Source organism: Entelurus aequoreus, linkage group LG13 (assembly GCF_033978785.1).
Source record: "Entelurus aequoreus isolate RoL-2023_Sb linkage group LG13, RoL_Eaeq_v1.1, whole genome shotgun sequence".
Taxonomy (NCBI): domain Eukaryota; kingdom Metazoa; phylum Chordata; class Actinopteri; order Syngnathiformes; family Syngnathidae; genus Entelurus; species Entelurus aequoreus.
Window position 1 is genome coordinate 28,866,542 of NC_084743.1, and position 25,784 is coordinate 28,892,325.

General features: G+C 37.5%; 1 protein-coding gene across 7 annotated transcripts in view; it reads left to right on the forward strand.

Moving 5' to 3' along the window:
* myo1b (myosin IB) overlaps positions 1-25,784 on the forward strand; it is a 121,766-nt gene that overhangs the window by 20,885 nt on the left and 75,097 nt on the right. For all 7 annotated transcript variants that reach the window (XM_062067632.1, XM_062067634.1, XM_062067631.1 and 4 more), the window contains one exon: positions 24,329-24,478. In XM_062067632.1, the coding sequence (XP_061923616.1) occupies positions 24,350-24,478 (129 nt within the window). In that variant the 5' untranslated portion in view covers positions 24,329-24,349. The remainder of the gene's footprint in view (positions 1-24,328; positions 24,479-25,784) is intronic.

Consider the following 25,784-nt stretch of genomic DNA (forward strand, 5'->3'; position numbering starts at 1 on the left):
AATATACTGATTTTTGTGGAAAAAATATGTAATCGCTTTTGCCGATGAATGCCTTTCAACGTCGATCCCAAATGCCGATTTCCTCTGGCTAATGTATTTATTCTTTGTCCCCTGGCTGACAAGCTAGCAGTTAATGTGTATGTCTGTACACAGTGTGGAGCTGCTTCCCTAAATTAATGATAATCACCTACAGTTGTGCTCATAAGTTCAGCGTTTGAACACTACTGATTGGCATTCTCAATTCCTTGGATATCTTTTTACCCCTTTCCTGTTTTATGCAGTTCAATTACCTTTTCTCGCAGATCCTTTGACAATTCTTTTGCCTTACCCATGACTCAGAATCCAGAAACATCTGTGCAGCACTGGGTGAAAAATGCAATGGTCTGTCAGAAGCCCAGAAACTCAATGACCTTTTATACACACACGTTAATTACAAACAAACATGTCACAGGTGAGGATTGGAACCTTGATTAGCCATTCAAACCTGTTTGTGTCAACTTTTGTGCATGTTATCAGATCAAAGTCACTGGGGTATGTAAACTTTTGATCAGGGTCATTTGGGTACTTTCTTTTGTCATTTTGATTTAAAAAGAGTAAACACAGTTGTTTGCCAATAAATAGCTTCACACAACCATTAAGCATAAGTGGAAGAAATGTTTTTGTGTTATCATTCATATTCTCTGAAGAATGGCCAAGAAATCATAAATTCTCCCAGGGTATGTAAACTTATGAGCACGACTGTACATTAGCCAGGAGTTGGCATGCTAATAGCTAAACTAGGTTGAAATAACTGAAGGAATATATTTTAGTAACGTTTAAGGAGTGTGGATGAAACTGTGTTACAGAAGAAACTAAGCAGCTATTAAAAAGAAATCAACAAGTAAATTAACAGTCTAGAGAGAGTGATAATAGTTTTTTTTAATTTTGTAAATACGTACCATTGAATTTTTTTTGCTCAAACAATTGTAATGAAAGATAATAAGGAACTAGTAGGATAGCCCTCATAATAAATACATTGAAAAATATACAGTTAAAATTAGGGATGTCCGATAATATCGGCCTGCCGATATTATCGGCCTGCCGATATTATCGGCCGATAAATGCGTTAAAATGTAATATCGGAAATTATCGGTATCGTTTTTTTTATTATCGGTATCGTTTTTTGTTGTTGTTTTTTTTTAATTAAATCAACATAAAAAACACAAGATACACTTACAATTAATGCACCAACCCAAAAAACCTCCCTCCTCATTCACACAAAAGGGTTGTTTCTTTCTGTTATTAATATTCTGGTTCCTACATTATATATCAATATATATCAATACAGTCTGCAGGGATACAGTCCGTAAGCACACATGATTGTGCGTGCTGCTGGTCCACTAATAGTACTAACCTTTAACAGTTAATGTTACTCATTTTCATTAATTACTAGTTTCTATGTAACTGTTTTTATATTGTTTTACTTTCTGTTTTATTCAAGAAAATGTTTATAATTTATTTATCTTATTTTATTTTATAATTTTTTTTTTAAAGTACCTTATCTTCACCATACCTGGTTGTCCAAATTAGACATAATAATGTGTTAATTCCACGACTGTATATATCGGTTAATATCGGTATCGGTTGATATCGGTATCGGTAATTAAAGAGTTGGACAATATCGGAATATCGGATATCGACAAAAAGCCATTATCGGACATCCCTAGTTAAAATACATCATATTGGGATCAGCCGATCTCCCTCATGGATGATCGGTATCGGAATCGACAGCCTACCCTGATTGAAACAGCCCTAATTATAATGTGTAAGCCAGGGTGAAGAAGGCAATACAAAGCAAAAATATGGACACTAAATATTTCTGTGGCAGTTAAAATGTAATTGTGGCGGGCTGCCACAAATGAATGTGTGAGAAACACTGATCACATTAGCTTTGTAAACACAGCATTTGTTTTTTGAAGGCAACAGATATAATTTTTTGATCCACATGCAGGAGCTATCACAACACTGTTGTACCTTTCCTAAAGCAAACTTTTTAAAAGGTTTTCTAACATGACTGAACCCCTCAATGTACTTGCTCAATTAATAGTGCTGGTCATTTCAATTTGACAGCTGCTTCCCCCATTCACAGAAGAAACCAAACCAGACCTAGTCCTTGACTTCTGTGCTGATCCTGCTATAGCAAAGCAGTCTAGTGAACATTTGAGTGTATTCATGCGCTCAGATACTGGGATGGTGCTAACCTGGCACGATGCTGTGGTTTTAGCTTTTTAACTGCTGACGTGAATCGTGATTAGGGACACTGACCAAGATGAATCATGTACTGCAGCTTTCAAACTTTTTAAAGAACACTTCTTAGGTGCCAATATACCTGTGGTGCTATGGCCGTGGTCACCATGACGTCATCGGGTAATTTTCATAATCTTCCATATGATTTTCTTTAAAAAGGCTCAAAAAATGAATTTATACATTTAAACAAATCTGTTTATAATATATACCGGTATACGGTAAAAGCCAGTAAATTAGAATATTTTGAAAAACTTGATTTATTTCAGTAATTGCATTCAAAAGGTGTAACTTGTACATTATATTTATTCATTGCACACAGACTGATGCATTCAAATGTTTATTTCATTTAATTTTGATGATTTGAAATAAATCAAGTTTTTCAAAATATTCTAATTTACTGGCTTTTACCTTGTATATGTATATGTATATATATATATATATATATATATATATATATATATATATATATATATATATATATATATATATATATATATATATATATATATACACACACATTAGGGCTGCAACTAACGATTAATTTGATAATCGATTAATCTGTCGATTATTACTTCGATTAATCGATTAATAATCGGATAAAAGAGACAACTACATTTCTATCCTTTCCAGTATTTTATTGAAAAAAAACAGAATACTGGCACCATACTTATTTTGATTATTGTTTCTCAGCTGTTTGTAAATGTTGCAGTTTATAAATAAAGATTTATTGGAAAAAAAAAAGAAAAATTTTTTTTTGTTTTTTTTGTTTTTTTAAAAAGCCTCTGCGCATGCGCATGGCATAGATCCAACGAATCGATGACTAAATCAATCGGCAACTATTTTTATAATCGATTTTAATCGATTTAATCGATTAGTTGTTGCAGCCCTAATCTATATATATATATATATATATATATATATATATATATATATATATATATATATATATATATATATATATATATATATATATATATATATATATATATATATATATATATATATATATATATATATTTATAGTTTCAAGTGTTTCCAGACTTTTAATGACTTTTTTTTATTTTTATGAAAAACAACTAGCAACAAATCTAGCATCTTCTTCTGGTATTGTTATAACATGTACTTATGTTTAGAGACTCTTAACTTATGTCCCTCGATGTCCCTGAATAAAGAGGTTCGTTGCAACGAGCATGACGTCACACTTGCTTGGTGCTGTTGCAAGATTTAACATTTATCTTCTTAAAGGGGAACTGCGCTTTTTTTGGAATTTTACCTATCGTTCACAATCATGAGAGACAAGACTTTTTTTTTTTTATTTCTAATATATAAAAAGCGGCTTGTCCAAGGTGGGTAGCAATGCAGCTAATGGGAGCAATCAATTCTACCTTAAAATCACTTTAAAAATGCATTAAAAACCGTCAATACTTCATTTACATTCCGTAACCGGTATAATAACCAAGCTGTCGCAACATTATTATAAAAGCGAACACTGAGGAACTATTTTATGTCATAGTAACACATCGACGTGCTACGGTTTTAGCCATAAAAGCTAACTACGGCAATAGAAATGCTAGCTTTTACAACAATACGTAACGCGTTTGAGTTTGTAATGCACAGCACTGCGATACGACACCAATCTGTAATGACTGAAAAACATGAACAATCATATTACAGTATCTGTAAAGTATTACCCCACATTTCATGTGTTGTTTGTACACAGCTGAGCTAGCCAGACAGCGTATATACTGTGGTTGTACTAACACGCATGGCGTGCTGTGTGTATCATGATCGATATTAAAGTGACTCACTCGATGGACAGTTGTTTGCCTGTTCCAGCTGGCCGGGAGAGGTGTCCTGTTGATTTTGGGTTAGCAATCCATTTATGTTGAAATACCTTGGCTCCAAGTTCCATATTTATAGCGTCAAAATTGCGTTTATATCCCATTCTTCCGATTTACTCTTCCTTCGTGCTCGCCTCTATAAGCAGCAGTATATTTAGCTTCAAAAGTATAAGGTAGTAACTCATTTGTCCAAAATTAGTTGTTTCCGTTGTCTGTTACCAAGTCTGCCATGATTAGAACACACACTCGTGTTTGATTGCCCGAAGTCCAACGTGCACTGCTATGGAAACATAAATCAATGTGCGAAATAAATCAGTCCCGGACATGATTAAAATGATCAAAATATGGTAAATATTCAACATATTGTTATGAACCTGTCTGTTACTACATTATCTATAGACTTGCAGTGTGTACAGTGTTTCCCATAAACTGCCAAGATACCTGTGGCAGTGGGGGCGTGGCTATGGGCGTGGTCACCATGACATCATCGAGTAATTTGCATAATTTACTACAATGATATGATTTTCTCAAAAAAGGCTAAAAAAATGTATACTTACTAATTAATAATAACAGTTTTGTTTTAAACGTCCATCCATCCATCCATCCATTTTACATTATGAATACACAAAAGATAACTACTACAGTATCAAATTAGTATTAGTATCTGAAGCACCGTCTCCACGTGTGTTTATTGACAACAGGGTTATAACCTGGACACGTTAGCTCGTCGGTATGGTAACAGGTGACTGTTACTGCGTGCGTCTGCCCCGGCCCCCGAGTCAAACAGCGGTTAATGAAGCAGCGTCAGGCTGCTCACCGTCAGTGAAACGCTCGGTGAAATCGCGGATTAACGTTAAATATATGACGAGCCGCGAGCGATGCAGCTATAACCTATCTCGCCTGGTAGAGCACCCGCTGCGGCGACCCAGTTCGATCCCACCTGACAGTCTCTCTGTTCCGCGTCAATCCCCCCCTCACCCTCTCTCCCCCTCCCCCGTCTCTCTCCAGCTGTCCTTTCAAAATAAATGCATTCAAATCCCAAAAATAAAAATTAAGAAAATCCGAGTCGTGGCGGACGTAATTCTTTCGTGGCGGGCCGCCACAAATAAATGAATGTGTGGGAAACACTGGTGTATATACAACTTTGCTGGAGGGTTTTAGAGGGCTTTGAAGGTTATTATGGTGACTTCCATTAGCTCCATCTTTCAAGTGTTTTTTTCTCATCATTAAAAAAAAAAAAGACATGCGTGTTCTTGTCCCTCGTAATGATTGTAAACGATAGGCAACATTCCAAAAAAATTGCAGTTCCCCTTTAAAAGCCGCCACTGTCCTCTTAATATTTGCAAATTTTTTAGATGGCTGTTTGCGGGTATACTGTATCTGCAATATATATAAAATTACGTCCACATTCCAGGCATGCTGACAACGCTCCAGACAGTCACAATGGGGAGCATTTTGTTTACATCTTCGGTGGTCTAGTTTTCGGTACATCACTTGTCAATAGTGCGCAAATAATAGGCTTTAAATATATCAATTCATACAGTAACGACCAGCTTATGTTAATGTTTTATGTTAGTTTGGTTTGGATTTGATATTAGTTTTCCCATGGTCACAAACACACCGTCCCTGCCTAAAAGGTAATTGGCGGAGAAGGTGGAAGTTTGTTGTGTTCATAGACTCATTCATAACAATATGTATTAGGTACAATATTTTCTGTATTTTTGTCATTTTAATCATTGCCTGAACTAATTCCCCAGCGCATTTATTTCCGTTTCTATAGCAGCGCACTTCCGACTTCTGTCAACAACTGTGTGTCCTACTTCCGGAACCAACGGCGTGTGTGTGTAATAATGGCATATTCGGTAACAAACAACAAAGACGACTATTTTTTGGCACACAAGAATTCACAACCTTATCTTTTTTAATCTGAGTATTTTCAACTGTGGTTGTTTTTAAAGGGCTTTATAAATAAAGTTGGTATGGTATGGTATATGGAGAATGCACTACTGCTTCTAGAAGCCAGCACGATGGAAGAGTGAGACATTGGAGCAGACAGAAGCCGAGAGAGTGAGGTGAAAGTGAATGGAAGCTGCAAAATGTGGAATTTGAAGCCATGCTATTTCAAAATAAATGGAGTGCTTACCCAAATAAATCGGAAAAAACGTCCCTGGACAGCTGGACCAAACAGACAAATGTCCATCGAGTGAGTCACACTTTATATTGATCATGATACATGCAGCACGTCATGCGATAATCATGACAGACTCTCTGGGTAGCGGTGTACAAACAAAACATGAAATGTGAGTTAATACTTTACAGACTCTGTAATATGATAGTTCATATTTTTCAGTGAGTACAGACTGGTGTTTTGTCGTATTGTGTTGTGCATTACAAACTCAAACTCACAGAAGCTAGCTTATCTCTTGCCGTAGCTATCTTTTACAGCTAATACCGTAGCATGCCGCTATGTTACTACACTAGAAAAAGAGTTCTTCTGCTTGGTTATTGTACAGGTTATGGAACTTAAATGAAGTATTGTTGACGGTTTTTGAATACATTTTAAAGTGATTTAGAGGTATAATTCATTGCTCTCATTAGCCACATTGCTAGCCACCAAGAATAACACATTTTTAACATGTTAGAATGCAAAAAAAATGTCCTCGTCTCCCATAGGGATTGTGAACAATAGGCAAAATTCCAAAAGAAGCAGTTCCCCTTTAAAACCCACCACCTACCTCCTAATATTTGCACATTTATTAGATTGCAGTCCGTGGGTATATCTGGTACGTTCACACCGCAGACATGCTGACAACGCTCCAGACATTCGTGTGCGTCTTGTTTACATCACAACATCCGGTTTCGGTAGTGCTGATTTTGGTGATTAAAGTCTATTTTCGGCGGCCAAATTTCTGTGCATCACTTGTCAATAGTGCGCAAATAAAAGGTTATGTATATAAATATCCTTTCATACTGTAACAACCTGCTGGTGGGACTAAGGAGGAAGACGGAAGCTCCTTGCGGCAAAAAAAAATGTCAAAGCGAGAGGAGAAAAAAAACATGGAATTTTTTTGTTTTGATAGAATCTGCGACGAAAAACTCAAAGTTATCGATAAAATCGATCGCCCAGGCTTACTTCCAACACTCTTGTCTCTGACGGCTCGCCCACACACTCTTCTGGGCAGACGTCAAAGAAAATGTCCCACAAACTGCGAGGGCCAAAATGTTTGCCCTCTTCCTTCTTAATATTCAAAGCGCGATAATTTCGTTCAGAAAATTTTAACTTTGGTTTGCGCAAAATCCTTGAAACTACTAGAAATGTTCAAGGACTGAGTTGTACTTAGATTTCGAGCCTTTCGTAAACACTGCAGCACTTGTAACGTCCTGTCTGCATGCGGGTCAGTTTGCTGTCACGTCACATTGCATTTTATTTGTAATGCAAAAGTCTACATTAAAAGATCTGATTTAACAAAGATATCCGAATTGGACATCTTACCCTTCAGTGTGAATGTCGCTTTAGAGTCAGAGCATTATCTTACAGGATTGATGCAAGCCAATTGTTTATGCACTTGGCATACACCAAGAGGTTGTTGTGCTAAAAAATACAGTTAATTGAATTTCCTTCTAAGCGTTATAACTGGTAGGATAAGTATGGAAAAAACGATATAAAATCCAATGCAGCATTTTTCCATAAATCCTTATTCAACCAAAGCTGAAAAAAACACTTTAAGATGCACAAAAACTGCAACTTGTTTTATTAGGATATACAGGATTAAAGTTTTGGAAATGAAGTACCATGACTGGTCACAATGGTCACTTTGCCGAATAGTACAACAATGTTTGTCGTTTGCTGACTATTTTGATACAAACATGAGCAGCAGCTCTGCCATCCCAGAAAGAATATGATGTGCCCATGTAAAGATGCATCTTTATGTTTTTTACAGGAATAATAATCCCACCATCTCGGGTGCATCAGCTATTGTCAAAATCAATGTTGCTATGCATTTAAACAGAATTGTTCGAAGATCGTCTCAGAACCCCGACCAGTATAGGCTTTCTTTTGCAAATACATTTTTTCACATACAACAGCGAGGACAATGGGATAATAAGGATAAAGTTAATGACTAGATTTCATTCAGTGTGTTTTATGACATGTATTGTGCATGCAAACAAGTTGAACAACAGTTCCTGTCAGTCATCTGCACTGTCTTTGTTTTTTGTTTATACTGCATTTACCCATTAAGAAAATTGCTCTTTGAGTCTTTGTCATCTCCACTGTTTGTAGAGCTTGCTATTTGAGCTGAAATGGAAATTATGTAGGGTTGTCACGGTACCATTATTTCAGTAGTCAATACAAATAGCTGTGAATTTCCATAACTCTTGATATTTATTCGTTACCACAATTAAAAAGAACATCACCCAGGTACTAAGTTTTTAATAGTTTTAAATGTAGGATCACTGTGCTTTAACATCTTTGAGCAAATAATTTTAAATGCAGTACCAGTTGCCAAGAGGTAACAACACATTTAAAACAAGAACAGCGGTGGACTGTGGCAATAGCATCCCAGTATATCAAATACATAAACAATATTGTTCCTAATATTCTCTCAATATGGTGGTGTGGCGTCATAATGTAATTTGTAATGTAATAGGCTGATACAAAATACTAAAACCTATTTAAAGACACATCGTTTTTATTTTAGTTTTTGGCTTTTTTTTGTTGTTCTTTCCAGTTATTTGTTTTATAATTACTATTTAGAGAACAGTCTGAGTTGAGTGGAATAATCATGCATTAACCAAAATCGAATTTTTTTTTCACTTAATTGCTGTTTAGATTTTTGACAAAATGTTATCTTTTTTTCAGTACATTTAGACTTTGGGAGTTTATGACATAGTTGGAGTGTTTGGATTTCACGCAGCCACCCTGCATACACACAGCTGGCGTTTAATCTAATATTTGTATCATTACCACTCAAATGGTGTATGTTGTTCAGATTAGGAATTAAACAGTAATAATGATAACCGCGGTAAAACTCCTGGCAGTTAGTATTACCGTTTTGAGTTCAAATTAATGCAAAACCATGACTAATACTGTAAATGCACTTTGATAAACTCACAGACGGACTTTTGCCAACATGCTGTCTTAAATGCTAACATGAAAACAGAGAGACTTTAAAATCCTTCCCCATTAGGAAACAAAATACCCCAATCTATACTTCTATAAATTCATGACTGTCTAAGCAACTAAGATATTCAATTGTGTACATTGAACCTACAAGTTGTGCTCTCTTTGAGTGTCTCTCAGAGTGATCGATCCATACTGCGAACAAACGAGTGTTTTTACGATGCGTTCAAGGACCGCTAAACAGTAGGACACAACGCCCGCCAGAAATGATAAATGATATATTTTATTTGTTACACACTTTTCTTAAAAAAAATCTTAAAGTGCTACAGTACAAACTAATATTTAAAACAATAAAAGCTTAACCATTAAAACAATAAAATGCTAAGACTAAAACACAGTGAGTGAAGCGTAAGAAACGCACAATAGTGTGTTTTTTAACAATGTGTATATTTATTTGAGTTTAGGGCTGCAACTAACAACTAATTTGATAATCGATTAATCTGTTGATTATTACTTTGATTAATCGATTAATAATCGGATAAAAGAGACAAACTACATTTCTATCCTTTCCAGTATTTTATTGGAAAAAAAACAGCATACTGGCACCATACTTATTTTGATTATTGTTTCTCAGCTGTTTGTAAATGTTACAGTTTATAAATAAAGGTTTATTAAAAAAAATAAAAAAATAGCCTCTGCGCACGCGTGTAACATAGATCCAACGAATCGATGACTAAATTAATCGCCAACTATTTTTATAATCGATTTAATCAATTAGTTGTTGCAGCCCTATTTGAGTTATAAAAAAAACATGGTCAAAAGATTGCGGTCTGTGTAGAAGTACTTTTTTAAGCTCATTCAACAATACAGTGGTAATAATGATAACCAAGATAATTTTGGTCACAATAATTGTGATATGAAATGTTCATATTGTGACAACTCAAGGACACATAAGCTAATATGTTCAAAAATAAATGTTGCGCCTATAATTCAAATCATATTGTATGTGTTCCAATTATTCACAACAGCATTAAAGGGGCTTTTTGCAACATATACCCAGCTGTCTAGAGGAAGCCAATTTTCCAATGTATTTTACAGTAATTATATGCTTACATAACACATAATCGCGCATTAGCTTTGGGTGTTGTTAGCTAATAATAGCAGCTTGGCGTTAACTGTCATTAAATGTATAATGATAACATAAGCTAACCGGTGGTGTTCTTGTTATTTTTGCTTTGAACATTTTAACTGTAAGGAATTTGCAAACAGCACCTTTTAAATATTGCCCAAGATGACTTGTCATGCAGCAGAATGCACATACACATAAACAAGTAGATTAGTCATTTTGACAAAGATCTGGGGCCGTACTTATCAAGCTTCTTAGAATTACTCCTAAGAAGTCTGCTAAGAGTTGACTTAAGAGTAAATAAATTATTCGCTGAAAGCTGCACTTAAAAGTTAGTTATCAAGCGTCTTACTCACACTTTCAGCGAAGTGTAGGACTGAATCTTAAGTGTCACACTCAGAGCTGAATTACGACATTACTATGTGCCGTAAACGGAATTTTAGGTGACGTCATTTCTGTGTCCATAGAAATGACCAATCACGGAAGGGAATCCGTTGTCTAAGAATAAATAAATATCTTGGAAATATTTAAGTGGACAATGGGAGTGTATATTTTGACAATAAACTACAAAATAATACAAAACAAACTAGTCCCCGCCGGCACTCACGCTACCGCTCCCTCTCTTCTATCGCCCACACACTCACTGACGTCACTCACCTCACGGCCACACACATACGCTACTGTCATAACATTTTCTTTCCAATTCATTAATTAGGCAACTAATTTGAAACTGGTTTGGGTGGCTCTATATATACTAGCCCACTGCAGACACATGCAGAAAAATCAACAAGGAATCGAAAATTATTAAATCTGTGACAAAAATAATATCCGCTCTGTCTAAACGATACCGTTTGATCAGCTGCTCGTCATCAAAAAAAAAAAACATTGTTCCGTTCCCTGAACGTTCGCGCACGTCTCTCTCGCCTCAGTGCCATCCCCTGCTGGCAACTCCTAACCACTTAAGACACCTCTGAAGGTCTCTTAAATATCGTGGAGAGTAGGAGTGATTCTTAGACTTAAGAACGTTGATAAAAAGCTTTTATTCTTAAGTTTGAGAGTAGGACTAAATTTCGCAAATTTTCAGGACTTAAGTGTAAAATGGCACTCTAAGAAGCTTGATAAGTACGGCCCCTGGAAAGCAGAAGGCTTAAATGTGTTTTTTTTCATCTCAGCAACGGTTGCAAAAAAGAGCAGCATGCTTTTATAAATCTGGATTTTTTTGCCTACATAGATTCCAAGGTTGGTGCGTACGCAGTCACGCAATGTTTTACAATGGAATCATGCACAGTATAATAAATCAGGCTCTCAGGTGCGTACGAGTTGTTGTGAAATTGCGTTACAATGCAGACCGTAGTTCTATATTATTTGTTTATGAGCGAGGATGACCCAGTAGCGCCAAATCCGCATAAATATGTGGAAACACTGGCTCCTCTTTTTAAAGACAGAAGACTTTTTTATTTTGCCGCTGACTGCTCAGTTCTTACCCGCCAAGGATCGACATGACTCACTGAGGAAAAAAAATGTTTGACTGTATTGTCCAAAGATTATAGTTCTCAGGGATTGTACAGTATTCAGTACTGACAAAACTGGAAAAAACCAAGCACCAATGTATTTTTGGCGTCTTGGTATGGACTTGGTATTGAAGTATTGTTTTTTTTGTCAACCCTTACACACTCCATTCTGTTCTCACACTCAAGTTTCATCATAGCAGGAATTAGTAATGCGTGATCGAAACGATTTAAGATCGAAACGATATATTTGGCGTACGATAGTGATTTTGATTATATAGCCCCATCTGGATCATTTATGTTGACACAATCTAGCCACAGAATGCAAAGTTTAGACTGAGAAGCTGCAAAGCATCGAAACTGTAGTATGTATGGCTTAAAGTGAACAGAAGGAGCTGTTGGAAATTACTGGCATAACATTGTTCCATCTGACAGTCAACATTACTGTGTTTTATATAGTGTTTGGGGCAACAATTCCAGCATAGAGTGGTAATATGATTTTTGAATTTGTCTTACAAACTCAAAACAAAACACATCTTTGAATACGAGAAATTTTGTGGCATTTAAGCAAAAAATAACTAAATTTACTCCCTTCTGCAAGTTTTATTTTACTGCCTGTGGCAGAAGTCTTCAACAAGGCGTACGCAGGTATGACAGGGGGTACTTTTTAGTGATGTATTTAATTTTTCCAAGATATTATTTATATATAACTTATATTTTACACAAATTTAAATGTCTTTAAGTTATAGGTGTGAAAAATTATCTATTCTTTGGTATATCACGATTATGGTTTTAATTTATTTCGAACATACATACAGTTACAATATGGTACATCACATATGTCTAGTTTCTCATTACATGTTTGAAAAGGAGTAGGAAAAAGCAGAGTAAATTAGTACGATTAAAATGTGGACTAATCGAAATCAATGGAGAAATGTCCAAATATCGATTACCGTATTTTTCGGAGTATAAGTCACTCCGGAGTATAAGTCGCACCGGCCGAAAATGCATAATAAAGAAGGAAAAAAACATATATAAGTCACACTGGAGTATAAGTCGCATTTTTGGGGGAAATTTATTTGATAAAACCCAACACCAAGAATAGACATTTAAAAGGCAATTTAAAATAAATAAATAATAGTGAACAACAGGCTGAATAAGTGTACGTTATATGATGCATAAATAACCAACTGAGAATGTGCCTGGTATGTTAACGTAACATATTATGGTAAGAGTCATTCAAATAACTATAAAATATAGAACATGCTATACGTTTACTAAACAATCTGTCACTCCTAATCGCTAAATCCCATGAAATCTTGTACGTCTAATCTCTTACGTGAATGAGCTAAATAATATTATTTGATATTTTATGGTAATGTGTTAATAATTTCACACATAAGTCGCTCCTGAGTATAAGTCGCACCCCCGGCCAAACTATGAAAAAAACTGCGACTCAAAGTCCGAAAAATACGGTATTTATGTTCAATAAAGTAATACAGACGGTTTGCCTGGACACGAAAGGAGGAGAGGACAAACTATGCTAGCCGCGGTGCTAAGCTAGCTTGAATGTGAAGTAGTGAGACAAAAAAGAATAAACGCTTTGTACGCTTCAAAACTGGAACAGTGTTACATAAGAGACTAACCATCTAAGCAGAGGAAATTAGCAAGTAGACTAAAAAACAGGAGAGAGAATACGGTCTACACAATGCAACATGTCTGTCAGCCATACATATGAGCTGCAAGTAGAATGTGCCCCGGAGGACAGAGCAGACAACTTGTAGAAATGTCCATCCATCCATCTTCTTCCGCTTATCCAAGGTCGGGACGCGGGGGCAGCAGCCTAAGCAGGGAAGCCCAGACTTTCCTCTCCCCAGCCACTTCGTCCAGCTCTTCCCGGGAGATCCCGAGGCGTTCCCAGGCCAGCCGGGAGACATAGTCTTCCCAACGTGTCCTGGGTCTTCCCCGTGGCCTCCTACCGGTCGGACGTGCCCTACACACCTCCCTAGGGAGGCGTTCGGGTGGCATCCTGACCAGATACCCGAACCACCTCATCTGGCTCCTCTCGATGTGGAGGAGCAGCGGCTTTACTTTGAGCTCCCCCCGGATGGCAGAGCTTCTCCCCCTATCTTTAAGGGAGAGCCCCGACACCCGGCGGAGGAAACTCATTTTGGCCGCTCGTACCCGTGATCTTGTCCTTTCCGTCATAACCCAAAGCTCATGACCATAGGTGAGGATGGGAACGTAGATCGACCGGTAAATTGAGAGCTTTGCCTTCCGGCTCAGCTCCTTTTTCACCACAACGGATCGATACAGCGTCCGCATTACTGAAGACACCGCACCGAACCGCCTGTCGATCTCACGATCCAATCTTCCTTCACTCGTGAACAAGACTCCGAGGTACTTGAACTCCTCCACTTGGGGCAAGATCTCCTCACCAACCCGGAGATGGCACTCCACCCTTTTCCGGGCGAGAACCATGGACTCGGTGAAAGGCACAAAATGTTGCAGCCTAATTTGTGCAATATTTTTAACATACTATCTACAGTGGAACCGCAATTTACGAACGCCTCTATTTGCGACGTTTTCCATTTCCGAACATTTACAGCGTGCCAAGTTTTTTTTATTAGTTTGCGAACCACGTCATGGCGTACAAACTCTTGTTTCATTCATTTATTAATTTTGCATGCTGCTGGAAGCCTTGATGACATCACTTCCTCTACACACAGATGCGGCTATTTTGAAGAGGCGGCACCCCATTACGTCACATCCTGTTTACATTCCGTAAACACGGGGACGGCCATTTTGAAAAGGCAGGGCTCCCCTAGTCACATCCTTTATACTCAGTCATTACTCGGCTGTCACTGCTTCAGTGTGTTTCTTTTCTAACCACTCACCGGGTTTTGTCTATTTTGTTATTTAGTATCAGACGAAAAAGCCAACAAACCGGCCTAGAAAGAAGGAGGGACTTAAAATAACTATTTGCGAGAAGTTCGGCAGTGGTGCACGCATTATTGATTTGGCTTCTAAATACGAAAGCAACACGTCCACAATTGCAACCATTGTAAATAAGAACGTTTATATGGTTGCTGACTTTACCAATGAGATAAAATATCTTACTAAGGACAGAGAGAGAGTGCAAAACCAGGTCAAAAAACAGCTGTGGGAATGGATGAAAAACAGCTAGCAGGTGATAGCATTTCTGAGGCTTAATTTGCAGAGAAAGTTCGCCATTTTTATCCTCACAGAAGTGACCAATTTGGAACCAGCGCAGAAGTTTGAAAAGGTTAAAAATAGGACCGGCTGGGATAAAAGCCGCTGAAGGATCGACTAACACTGCTAATTTGCGGTGACTACGTGAAACCACTGTGCGTTTACCACGCTGATAGGTTGAACACAGTTTGAGCATTCCTAAAACGTTGTATTCGAAGTTTCAGCAGCCCATTAGAGTATGTGAGGACAAATTGTTTCTTATTTTTTGTGTATTTCTATTACAACATACTTGACAACGGGGTATCCTCGGTGCAATGGATGCTGAGTGCATACGGTTATTCACAACGATTCTCCATTCAAAATCAGTACTTTGTATTAACATTGGTTGCCAGTTCTATGATTAACTATATTCCTCAATAAAATAGACAAACCTTTCTAAAAAGTGTTTTTGTTTAGTAAAATTCTACCCAAACATTTATTAAAGTCAAATATAGATACGGCAACAAGAGAAGTATTCAACGCTTCTCTTTTCTAAAGTAAATTCCTCCAGCAAATATGGGGATCTACATCAACAATATGATTTGCCTGAGTGGCTGGACAGGACTGATAAAAAAAAATAAAAAATTAATGTTACAAATAAGAATCGCGACTCATTCGAAAATCTATTTTTTTCGACACCCCAACTGAGGAACTGTTTACTTACATAGTAACACATCGTCTTTCGACGGCATGCTAGGAAATTAGCCGTAAGTTATCTTCAGCAAGAGTTAAGCTAGCATTTGCGTCAGCAGCTCAATGGCTTTTAAATGTGTAATGCACAACATAATGTGATAGGACACCAATCTGTACTGACTGAAAAACCTGAACAAACATTCCAGTATCTGTAAAGTATGAGCCCACATTTCATGTTTTGTCTGTACACAGAGAGCTTGACAGTGTATGTAGTTGTAATAACAAACATGACGTGCTGCATGTATTATGATCAATGTTATTGTGACTCACTCAATGGACAGTTGTCAGTTTGGTCCAGCTTGCCGGATAAGTTTTTTCAACTTGACTTTGGTCAAGCACTCCATTTATGTCTGCATAGCTTGGCTCCAAGTTCCACATTTCTAGCGTCAAGTCACGTCGAGCTCACTCTCTCGGCTTCCGTCTGCTCCAACGTTTAACCCTCAGTTTGTCCTATAACAAGCAGTTCATCCTACGTATATTCAGCTTCAAAAAGAATCACACCTCGCTACAAGCAACTATAAATAGCTTCTGAAGATCTAAATCTACCCGGGTAGTTTTTGGTTGAAACTCAGGAAGTATCTTTATGTACCCGGAATGGTTCTACTATAATTTACTGTATATGCCAAACAATATATCATTATCACAATAGGTGCACTTGCACTACGGGCGTTTGGCCGTATGACCCATCTCAAGTGGAAACTCCTGCAAGAAAACAATTAGGGTGCCTGCGGTGTCTTAAAAAGTCTAAAATATAGTAATTTAAATTTAAGGCCATAAAATGTCTTATATTCCATCAAAATCTCATAGAAAATCTTTAATACGACTATGAAAGGTCTTAAAATTATATAATATTATTCGGGTCAGGACCCAGATGTGGAGTCATTAAAGAGGGCAGTATTTGTAAAAATTGGGGTAAAAGCAAATAAAACAATAATGAAAAAGTCAAAAATCTGGGACAACTCTGTGTTAAAAGATGCCAAAACTCAACAAACCCCTGCACAGCTGTACAGAGAACAACTTGTACTTGTGTCAGTATGAATATGTAATGGTTTTACAGTTTTTTCATTATGGAGTTAAAATCTTAAAAAGTCTTGCGTTTGGCTCGTTGAAACCTGCAAAGACCCTGCAATATCCTTTTGCTATATAAATACAAGTATATTTTTAAACATGGAATGCAATGTTTGAACTACTTTGTTTAGCATTCCACCACCTGTGTTGTTGTGCAAACATGTACTCTCACAACCACTGAATTGTGTTGATGACTCTAGATTCCAGGTCACTTTTCCAGACAGCAGTTTGCTGTGTACTACTTTAAACCCCTGTCCTTGTGTGTCTTAGACTGATCTTTGGCACTGACCCATGCCCTAATGCTCCACAATGAAGGAGGATTTAAATCGTCCATTAACGGCGGCAACTTCTAATATGGTTACTTGTCTATGACTAATACTAGACTAATACTTTGTGTAGTAGATATTATTAGAGGTCTTTGGTAATTATATTATGATTGGGGGGGAATAAAATGTTACATGACTGTGAATTAGATGAAAGTCACACTTTATGTGTATGTGGATTATATTCTCACTTTGAGGTAAATATTTTGTGTGTCCGTTTAGTTTTATAATGATGCAAACAATGATAATTTCAAATGTTAAATTATTTATGGCAAATAAAGGATCTGCCCTGCAAAGAAGTGTATGTATGTGTTTGTGTATGGGTGTGGATTTATGCATATATATACAGTATGTGTATATATGTGTATATATACATACATACATGTATTTTTGAACTTTTGACTTTATTTTGCTCAATAATGTATGTAATAATAGGGAATAAGGAAATAATTTTAATATTTAATGTATATGACTACCCTTTTGTTTTTGACTGATTATAATCAATCAAAGATTGTATCATTTCATTATCTTGAAATCATTTTCGGTATTGGCTTTATAATACTTCCCCTGCAACTACTTGGTATTGAAGCGATACCCAAATGTACTGTAACGCACAAAACTAATGTAAAGTATCCAAACAGCAGAATAATAAGTGCTTATTACATTTACAGAAGTGTAGATAAAACCATTTTACAACAAAAAACAACCAGATAACAGTAAATTAGCAGTAGATTATTAATGGTTTTAAGGAAATTACGCAACATGTCTGGAAATTTGATCAGAGTGGGCTAAATGGATCAGTGTTTGAAAGATGTTTCTTATAATTGTGTTGGGAAAATCCTAAACCCATTTTACAGATTAACCTCTATCATTATGTATTTTAGTTTGAATCATATGTACAGTGATGTCTTGACATACAGTACAGGTTAAATTGTTGTTTGTGTTAGTTTATTTCAAACATGCATACAGTTACAACCTAGCACATCACATATTTACGGTTTCCCAATACAATATGTCCAGAAAGGAGTCGGAAGAATAAGGACTAATTTATTCCTGCGTCTTTTTTTGTTTCAAAGCAATTACCATGAATTGGTTCACGTGGACCCCGACTTAAACAAGTTTAAAAACTTATTCGGGTGTTACCATTTAGTGGTCCATTGTACGGAATATGTACTGTACTGTGCATCTATTAATACAAGTTTCAACATGTTTCACCTAGGCTCAATCTAAAACACAAACAAGCAATAAATCAAAATGTTCATGAATAAATAAGTAAATAAGTTGTTATTCACATAAGATGAATATAATTTTTCAAAGAACTTCAAGGTGTTTATCAGGATTCTTCTTTATTGTATTTTGTAAACACTTTTGAGTTTGAACGGTTTCACATAGCGGTTGAACTTAATCATATTAGTACTTTGTTTGACCTTTTTGCTTAATCCATTCCATAATTTATTTCCACATACTGATATACTAAAGATTTTAGGTGTTGTACATGCATGCAAATGTTTTAAGTTAGATTTTTCCCTTAAGTTCTATTCCTCCTCTTTTGTTGAAGAATTGCTGTAAATTCTTGTGTAGCGAGTCATAGTTTGCTTTGTGCATATTTTTAGCTGTTAGCAAATTTACCAAGTCAATGTTTTTGATTCTGGGACAGAGCTTGTGACTCAAAATATCTCAAATCTTTATTCGCCATTGAAATTAAGTGAACTTTCCAATATTACCCCCCAAAAAACACTATTTTAACATGTGGCATGCTTTTAAATAGGAAAAACAAGCTTCAAGATAGCGGATATTGTACTAAAAACAGTAAAATGGAATACACTACAAATAACTAGCGTTGTATTAAATAATCTAATGTACAGAGAGAGCAGCTTCTCCAATTTCCTTGGATAATCACCTGGCGTTTAAAACAATATATTAACGCCTTGGCTGGAGTTATCAAATTCTGCTTCAGTATGGTGCTGATTTTTAAAGTGCTGGGCTTGTCCTGCTTTTACACCTCGGTCATGTTTTTTGATGATTTGTTTCTTGGTAACAATGAATATCAACTGTTTGTTCTTCTCAGCACTATCTTTCACACTGACCTTCTTCTGACCCATGGTTGGAAAAAAGCGTAATCTGTCTAGCTATTAAATTAGCTAATGTAGCGAGTGAGACACCAGATGTTGGGCAAACCTTACTCTTACTCATGCTCTGTGGCATGTTCCACGCCAACTAGCGATGGGGAGATATCTGAAGCTGCCTTGTAACTCCAATTTTTGCTCACAACATAAGGCAAATAAATGCAGCGGCGAGAGGGCTCATATTTAAAAGAATAAATAAATAAATAGTGTAAGATTTGGTACTTTTGATTGAAAGTACCACTTTATTGTGCAAAGTGGATAGCAGTCATGTTGTGACTGCTTGCTTGCTGTGCAAGCAAGATGTAATAATGGGTAGCAAAATTACAATACAGTAGAAATACTGTAATTCAATTTCCTACACAATGGGTTGCACACACTGTTACAATAAATTATTTATCAATATTGTTGTTGAATTGCTTAATATATTAGTGACTATTAGTGACTTTGCAGTACCCAGAAATTGTGTATAAGATTACCGCATTTATCGGCTTGAATAAAAGACTGTTTTCTGTTAAATGGTCTGGAAAAGACTGGTTGTGGTATGTTCAGGGTCTAGAGGTTTGTACAGTCATACCAGAAGGTTTCTAGTACACAAGTCAATGAGACACTGTCTCTCATGCATACACCGACAAAGAGAGACTACTTCTGATGCATGTGCTCTTACGGTATATATTTATAATTTCAACTGGTTCTTTGCAATAATTTTAACATTAGTCCGTTTCACAGATACGTGCGATTGCATGGCAACGGTGCTCTTTCAAAGTATGGTATATTTTAGAAGCCTTTTGTGAAGCCTGAACACATAGGAAAAAAAAGAATATTGAAAAAAACTACGTATGTAACAGTACACATATTCAAATTTGATTTGGTACAGCAACATACTGATTTTTCACACTTTACACATTTTTAAGTGAGGCCATTGCGATGCAGCTCCACAAGGCTGGGAAGTGTGCCTCAAGTGGTCAAAAAAGTGAGATCAAGGTAGACAAAAATGGTGAAGCTAGCAAGCAATAATACAAAGAAAAATCCAGAACCTAAAACTCTTCTTCCATCTTTTCTTAATTTTTCGTAATTGCTCTCTTCCTGATGAAATACGTAAACAGACAAATACAAGTGAATAAGATGAAAGCAGTGTGCTGGCATTGTTCAGTAGAGATCGAGAACGGGGCTACAAGCTGGACATATAAATGCCGTACTTCAGGCAAAAAGTAACTTATATTTATGATAAATAAAATACTAATTTGCACTGTTCAAACTGTTGCACTTTATTACAAGAAACGCTGTAAACCAAGTGTGTTCAAAATGTGGCAAGGGAGCCATTTTAATCCAGACGGTTTGTAACGACCTGCGGCTTATCGAAAAAAAAAAAAGTTGATTATCTTATATTGCAAATTCCTTTTTCATCTATAACTCAATGATTCTATTTCTTATTATACATTATATTGACCTTAACCATTGGATTGGTTTTATTATTGATGTACAAAATGTATCAAAGTGGGCCCCTTGTTTTTTTTTCTGTAAATTATATCTGTACTTGTATTTTTTTATTTGAGAATTGCAAACATGTCAGACTTTAGGTGCGAAGTGGGCTCAAGTCACGGCGCAGTGTGAGTACACCCTTTGACCACTCAGCAGTAAGAATAATCCTCTGAGTTTAATCAAGACTGTCAGGTCTTCCCTTCTCCCTCTTTGGAACAAGTCCAACAGTTGGAATTTAGCAGCAGGCGGCAACTCTTATTAATGGGATTGTGCCACTGGTTGTGTCCATGCCAACTCCAGATCTGTAGGAGTGATAAGGCCATGTGTGCCAGTCAGAATAGTCAGTCAATACGTGTCCATGCACTAAAATAGTCAGATTTCTCAAATAGTTTGGCTCTAAATAAGCCTCCTACAACCCATGGACACACCTTAATCCGATCGTGTTCTGTTTTTGGACTGTTGGACTAACACACCTGGATTATGCGATTGAAAACCGGATCTCTCGACCACCGGAGGCGAACCTTCGTATTGCACGTGCGCCAGTCTAAACACACGGGATACAACCCGGAAGCAGATACCATTCAATAAAAACATAGGCAACAGTTATTTTCTTTTACTTTGTGAAGCAAATAAGCAGTCTCCTCTTCAATCAATCAATCAATCAATCAATCAATGTTTATTTATATAGCCCTAAATCACAAGTGTCTCAGAAACGGCTTTATTTAAAAAGGTCGCGAAGGAAATTGAGAATGCTGGCTTAATTCGGACTCCCAAACGAAATATGAATGAGATGAAAGAGAATAAGGCAAGTATATTACAAGGCAAATAATAAAGCGTACACAAACTTTGTCACGCTGCATTTGTGCACTCCAAACTCTGTATTCCACACAACTGGCAAGATAGTCCAGAACAATAGCAAATTTCATCTTGAACCGTATCGGCCACGGCACAAACAGTCTTTTCCCTTTGGGTTTAAAACTCCTTCCATCAATCCACAGAGCCTTATGAATAAACTTGGGAGACATTCAAAAGTTTTGTTTCCATTATTATCCGTGCGAAAATTCCTTCGAAACAACTCTGTGCTGCTGGTCTTTCTTTGCTTCATACCTGTGCCCGCTCTGATACATTCTTGGTAGTTGCGTCATGTTTGTAGCGCAATCCAAGATAATTTCTTGATGCTGTCTGCTATTTAACATCAGCATAGCCATTAGAGATGTAGTATTTTTATTGTGTCAATATTACAGCGGACATCACAACAGAGCTCGGCTGGTAACTTGTTAGGAGCCACAGGCGCCTAGTGTGACGTAAAAGAGTCACACCTCGCTACAGGGAACTATAAATAGCTTCTGAAGATCTAAATCTACCTGGGTAGTTTTTGGTAAAAGAAAACTTTTATTTACGCTAAAAGGAAATTGGAGCTCCCAGTGTACGGGAGGCACAGGGCGTATGACCAATAGTCGCATTTGCGAGTGTGCATAGGACTTGACATGTAGGGGTAAAAATACAGAAAACCAAATCTGACTAATTTAGTGCATGGAAACGTGAGTGTGAGGCTTCGGCATATGTTTTCACTGATGTGGAGCGGCATGTCCTTGCACACTACTTTTCTTAGACCAATGTGTGTCCTTAGCTCATTTCATGGTGCAGGGCTATGAAATTTGTAGCTTTCATTTTTGAGTCGGAAAATAACTGTGTAAAATCTGTCCTCACAACTCCAAGAAAATGAGTATTTCCACTCTAGCATTCTGATGATTTTACCAAGCAGTTACACAAAAACTACCGACACTTTATCAAAATATTAAAATGTACCAGAGTTCATAGACCGCAGGATTGAAGACTGAGTGGTTAGCATGCGCGTTTGGCCGGTTATCTATGTGTGCAGTTTGCATTTTTTCCCCTGGCACGCATGGATTTTCTACGGGTGCTCCAACTTCCACCCACATTCCATAAAGATGCATGCCAGGTTAATTGGAGACACTATAAGTTGTGTGTGTGTGTGTGTGTGTGTGTGTGTGTGTGTGTGTGTGTGTGTGTGTGTGTGTGTGTGTGTGTGTGTGTGTGTGTGTGTGTGTGTGTGTGTGTGTGTGTGTGTGTGTGTGTGTGTGTGTGTGTGTGTGTGTGTGTGTGTGTGTGTGTGTGTGTGTGTGTGTGTGTGTACACAATGTATACCCTGCCATTATCTGGCAACCAATCTAGGGTGTACCCTGTGTCTCGCCAAAAGTCAGCTGGGATAGCCTCCCGCTCATTAAAACTAACACATAATTAGCAGTGTATCAAGTCCCTTATACCTGTGACCTTGACCTATACCATTTACATCACCACAGGGAAATTGTTTATTCAGCAATTTAAAAAACAACAATTACTTCAAAATTACTTCAATCCTCTGGTTTATCTTATCTGTCTGTCTGTCTGTCTGTCTGCATCCATCTATTTTAAGTATGTATAACAGCCACAGGGCTTCTTTCTGGACTAATAAAAGGAGGGGAACAGAAGCCAGGAAAAAAGTGAAGAGGAAGTTTATACAGGGAGCCAAGTTTTTTTTTTTTTCTCAGAACTGGGTCGGTTTCTAAGCTACTGCTTGTTTTACAGCTGAAACAGACTTATGGGTTGGAAAGTGTTGAAGGTTTTTTTGTCAAAGCCTTGTCATTTGTTGAGTCGGGTGGTTACGTCACTTCAGCTTGACTGACTGACTGCATTCAAAGCTGACTTTTTTGCTTCCCCCCAAATACTATTGTCAAATATAACAATTTGATTTCCTTTTGTACTACAAATGCTGCCGATTAGAAGGCCAACATGCACCTAATATGCTGTGATGTGTTGACTTGCTGTGTTTATGTTGACTGCCAGCGAAAAGAGACATGCTGTATTTTGACAGAAGTGAACAATGGATGGTTGCCTGGACTCATATGTTGGCCTATGTGAAGTTTGTGGGAGCAGCAAACATTTGGGTTTGTGGCAGAGCAAAGCCCCGTATCAAGGCTTTGAATGTATGTTAGGCCCCTCTTTTATCTCCTGTCCTATAGCAATGGGATTACTGTCCCAAAGGCTTTTGGTGGCAACACAGAACTGAAAAGTGCTAGCCCCAGCATTGTCTTTGTCCAGGCTGGCCTAGCTTTTACCGGCTCCAACTGTGAGTTTTGTAACAGAAAGAAGGTGGATAACATTATAAATAATGTTGTTTTTCTTTGATTTATAAGAAACACATAAATAGGAGCACAAAGTTCTTGTTATGATATTACCATGAACCATTCTTGCAAGCCAGCAGACAAGACTGAAGAGCTAATAAAATACCATAATTTTCCCTTTAGTATAGTTGAGTAAACCAACACACAAGAGTTATTTTTGGATAAGTTAAGGAATGTTATTTACCTATTTAGGAATGTTTACTTACTTTATTTGAAAGGCAAAGCTAAGAATAAGCCTTATATTTCTAATCAGACCTAACCAACACTTTTTTGGTTTCTGCACAGCATGTTTGACAAATATCCTCTTTTTTTTTTGCAGGGGGGGAGACCGGCAGCCAAAATGGAGGTGAAAACTAAATCACTTCTAGACAACATGATTGGGGTCGGTGACATGGTCCTCCTGGAACCCTTGTCGGAAGACTCCTTCATTGAGAACCTGAGGAAACGCTTCGACCATAATGAGATATATGTAAGTGTCTTAATGTGTTACTGAATTAATTGGTTTTCATAGCTTCCTTCCATCCTCAAATTGCCTCTCGTGCGAGATACTGTAAGTTAATAATTGTACGATAAATACAATCAGCCAGTCTGTCGTCATTGCCTTGTAAATCTAATCTCTTTATAAAAAAAGCTCTCTCTCTTTTATTTTTGTTTCACTTTCAAATAATACAGATCCCATAGAAACCCGGCAATCAATAAATAACCTCTCCAAGGAATAGTGGAGTGATGCATGTTAGATGAGACATGACATTTTCAATTTGGGGTTCATATAGACCAGGGGTCGGCAACCCGCGGCTCCGGAGCCGCATGCGGCTCCTGGACCACTCTGATGCGGCTCAGCTACATGCATGCCGACCCACTCGATTTTCCCAGGAGACTTATGGATGTCAGTGTCTCTCATAGACTACTCCCAGGGAAAAATAATCCTATTAACACTCTTATTACTATATAAAGGGCGTGCCCTAATTGCACTGCAGCAATTGTCCTCTATAGCATTTACTTACAGCATACCAAGGCCAGCCACATGTTGCATGTTGTTATTACTTGCTCACACAGGAGACAGCAAAGCATAGTTACTCATCAGCCACACAGCTTACACTGACGGTAGCCGTATCAAACAACTTCAACATTGTTACGTTACAAATATGCGCCACACTGTGAACCCACACCAAAAAAGAATGAAAAACACATTTCTGGAGAACATCCCACTGTAACACAACATAAACACAACACAACCATTACCCAGAATCCCATGCAGTCCTAACTCTTCCGGTCTACATTATACACCCCGCTACCACCAAATCCCCCCACACATCAACCCCCCCCCCCCCCCCCCCCCCCCTCTTCGTGGTTGGTTGAGCGGAAGAGTTAGGGCTGCATGGGATTCTGGGTATTGGTACCGTCAGTGTAAGATGTGTGGCTGCTGAGTTAGTAGCCTTGCTGTCTCTTACGAGAGCAAGCTAAAGCTGCATTCCACTTGTGGCCGAGCAGGTACACTGTAAGGGCAGACTGTAGAGGGTGCCAAATGCAGTGTCATCACACTCTGATATTCGGGAGTCTCCCGGGAAAAATGAGAGGGTTGGCAAGTGTGACGCAAGCGACATTCATCCAAAACTCGCGGGCTGCACTAACATCAAATTCCCACATTAAAGTGCGTGCCGGCGCGTGTGTCTGAGACCCCTGGTTAACATAGCACAAAGCATGCAAGCTTTGTATGCGGTGTTTTTCATTTTAAATTTTAAAAACATTTTTGTGGCTCCCATTACTTTCTTTAA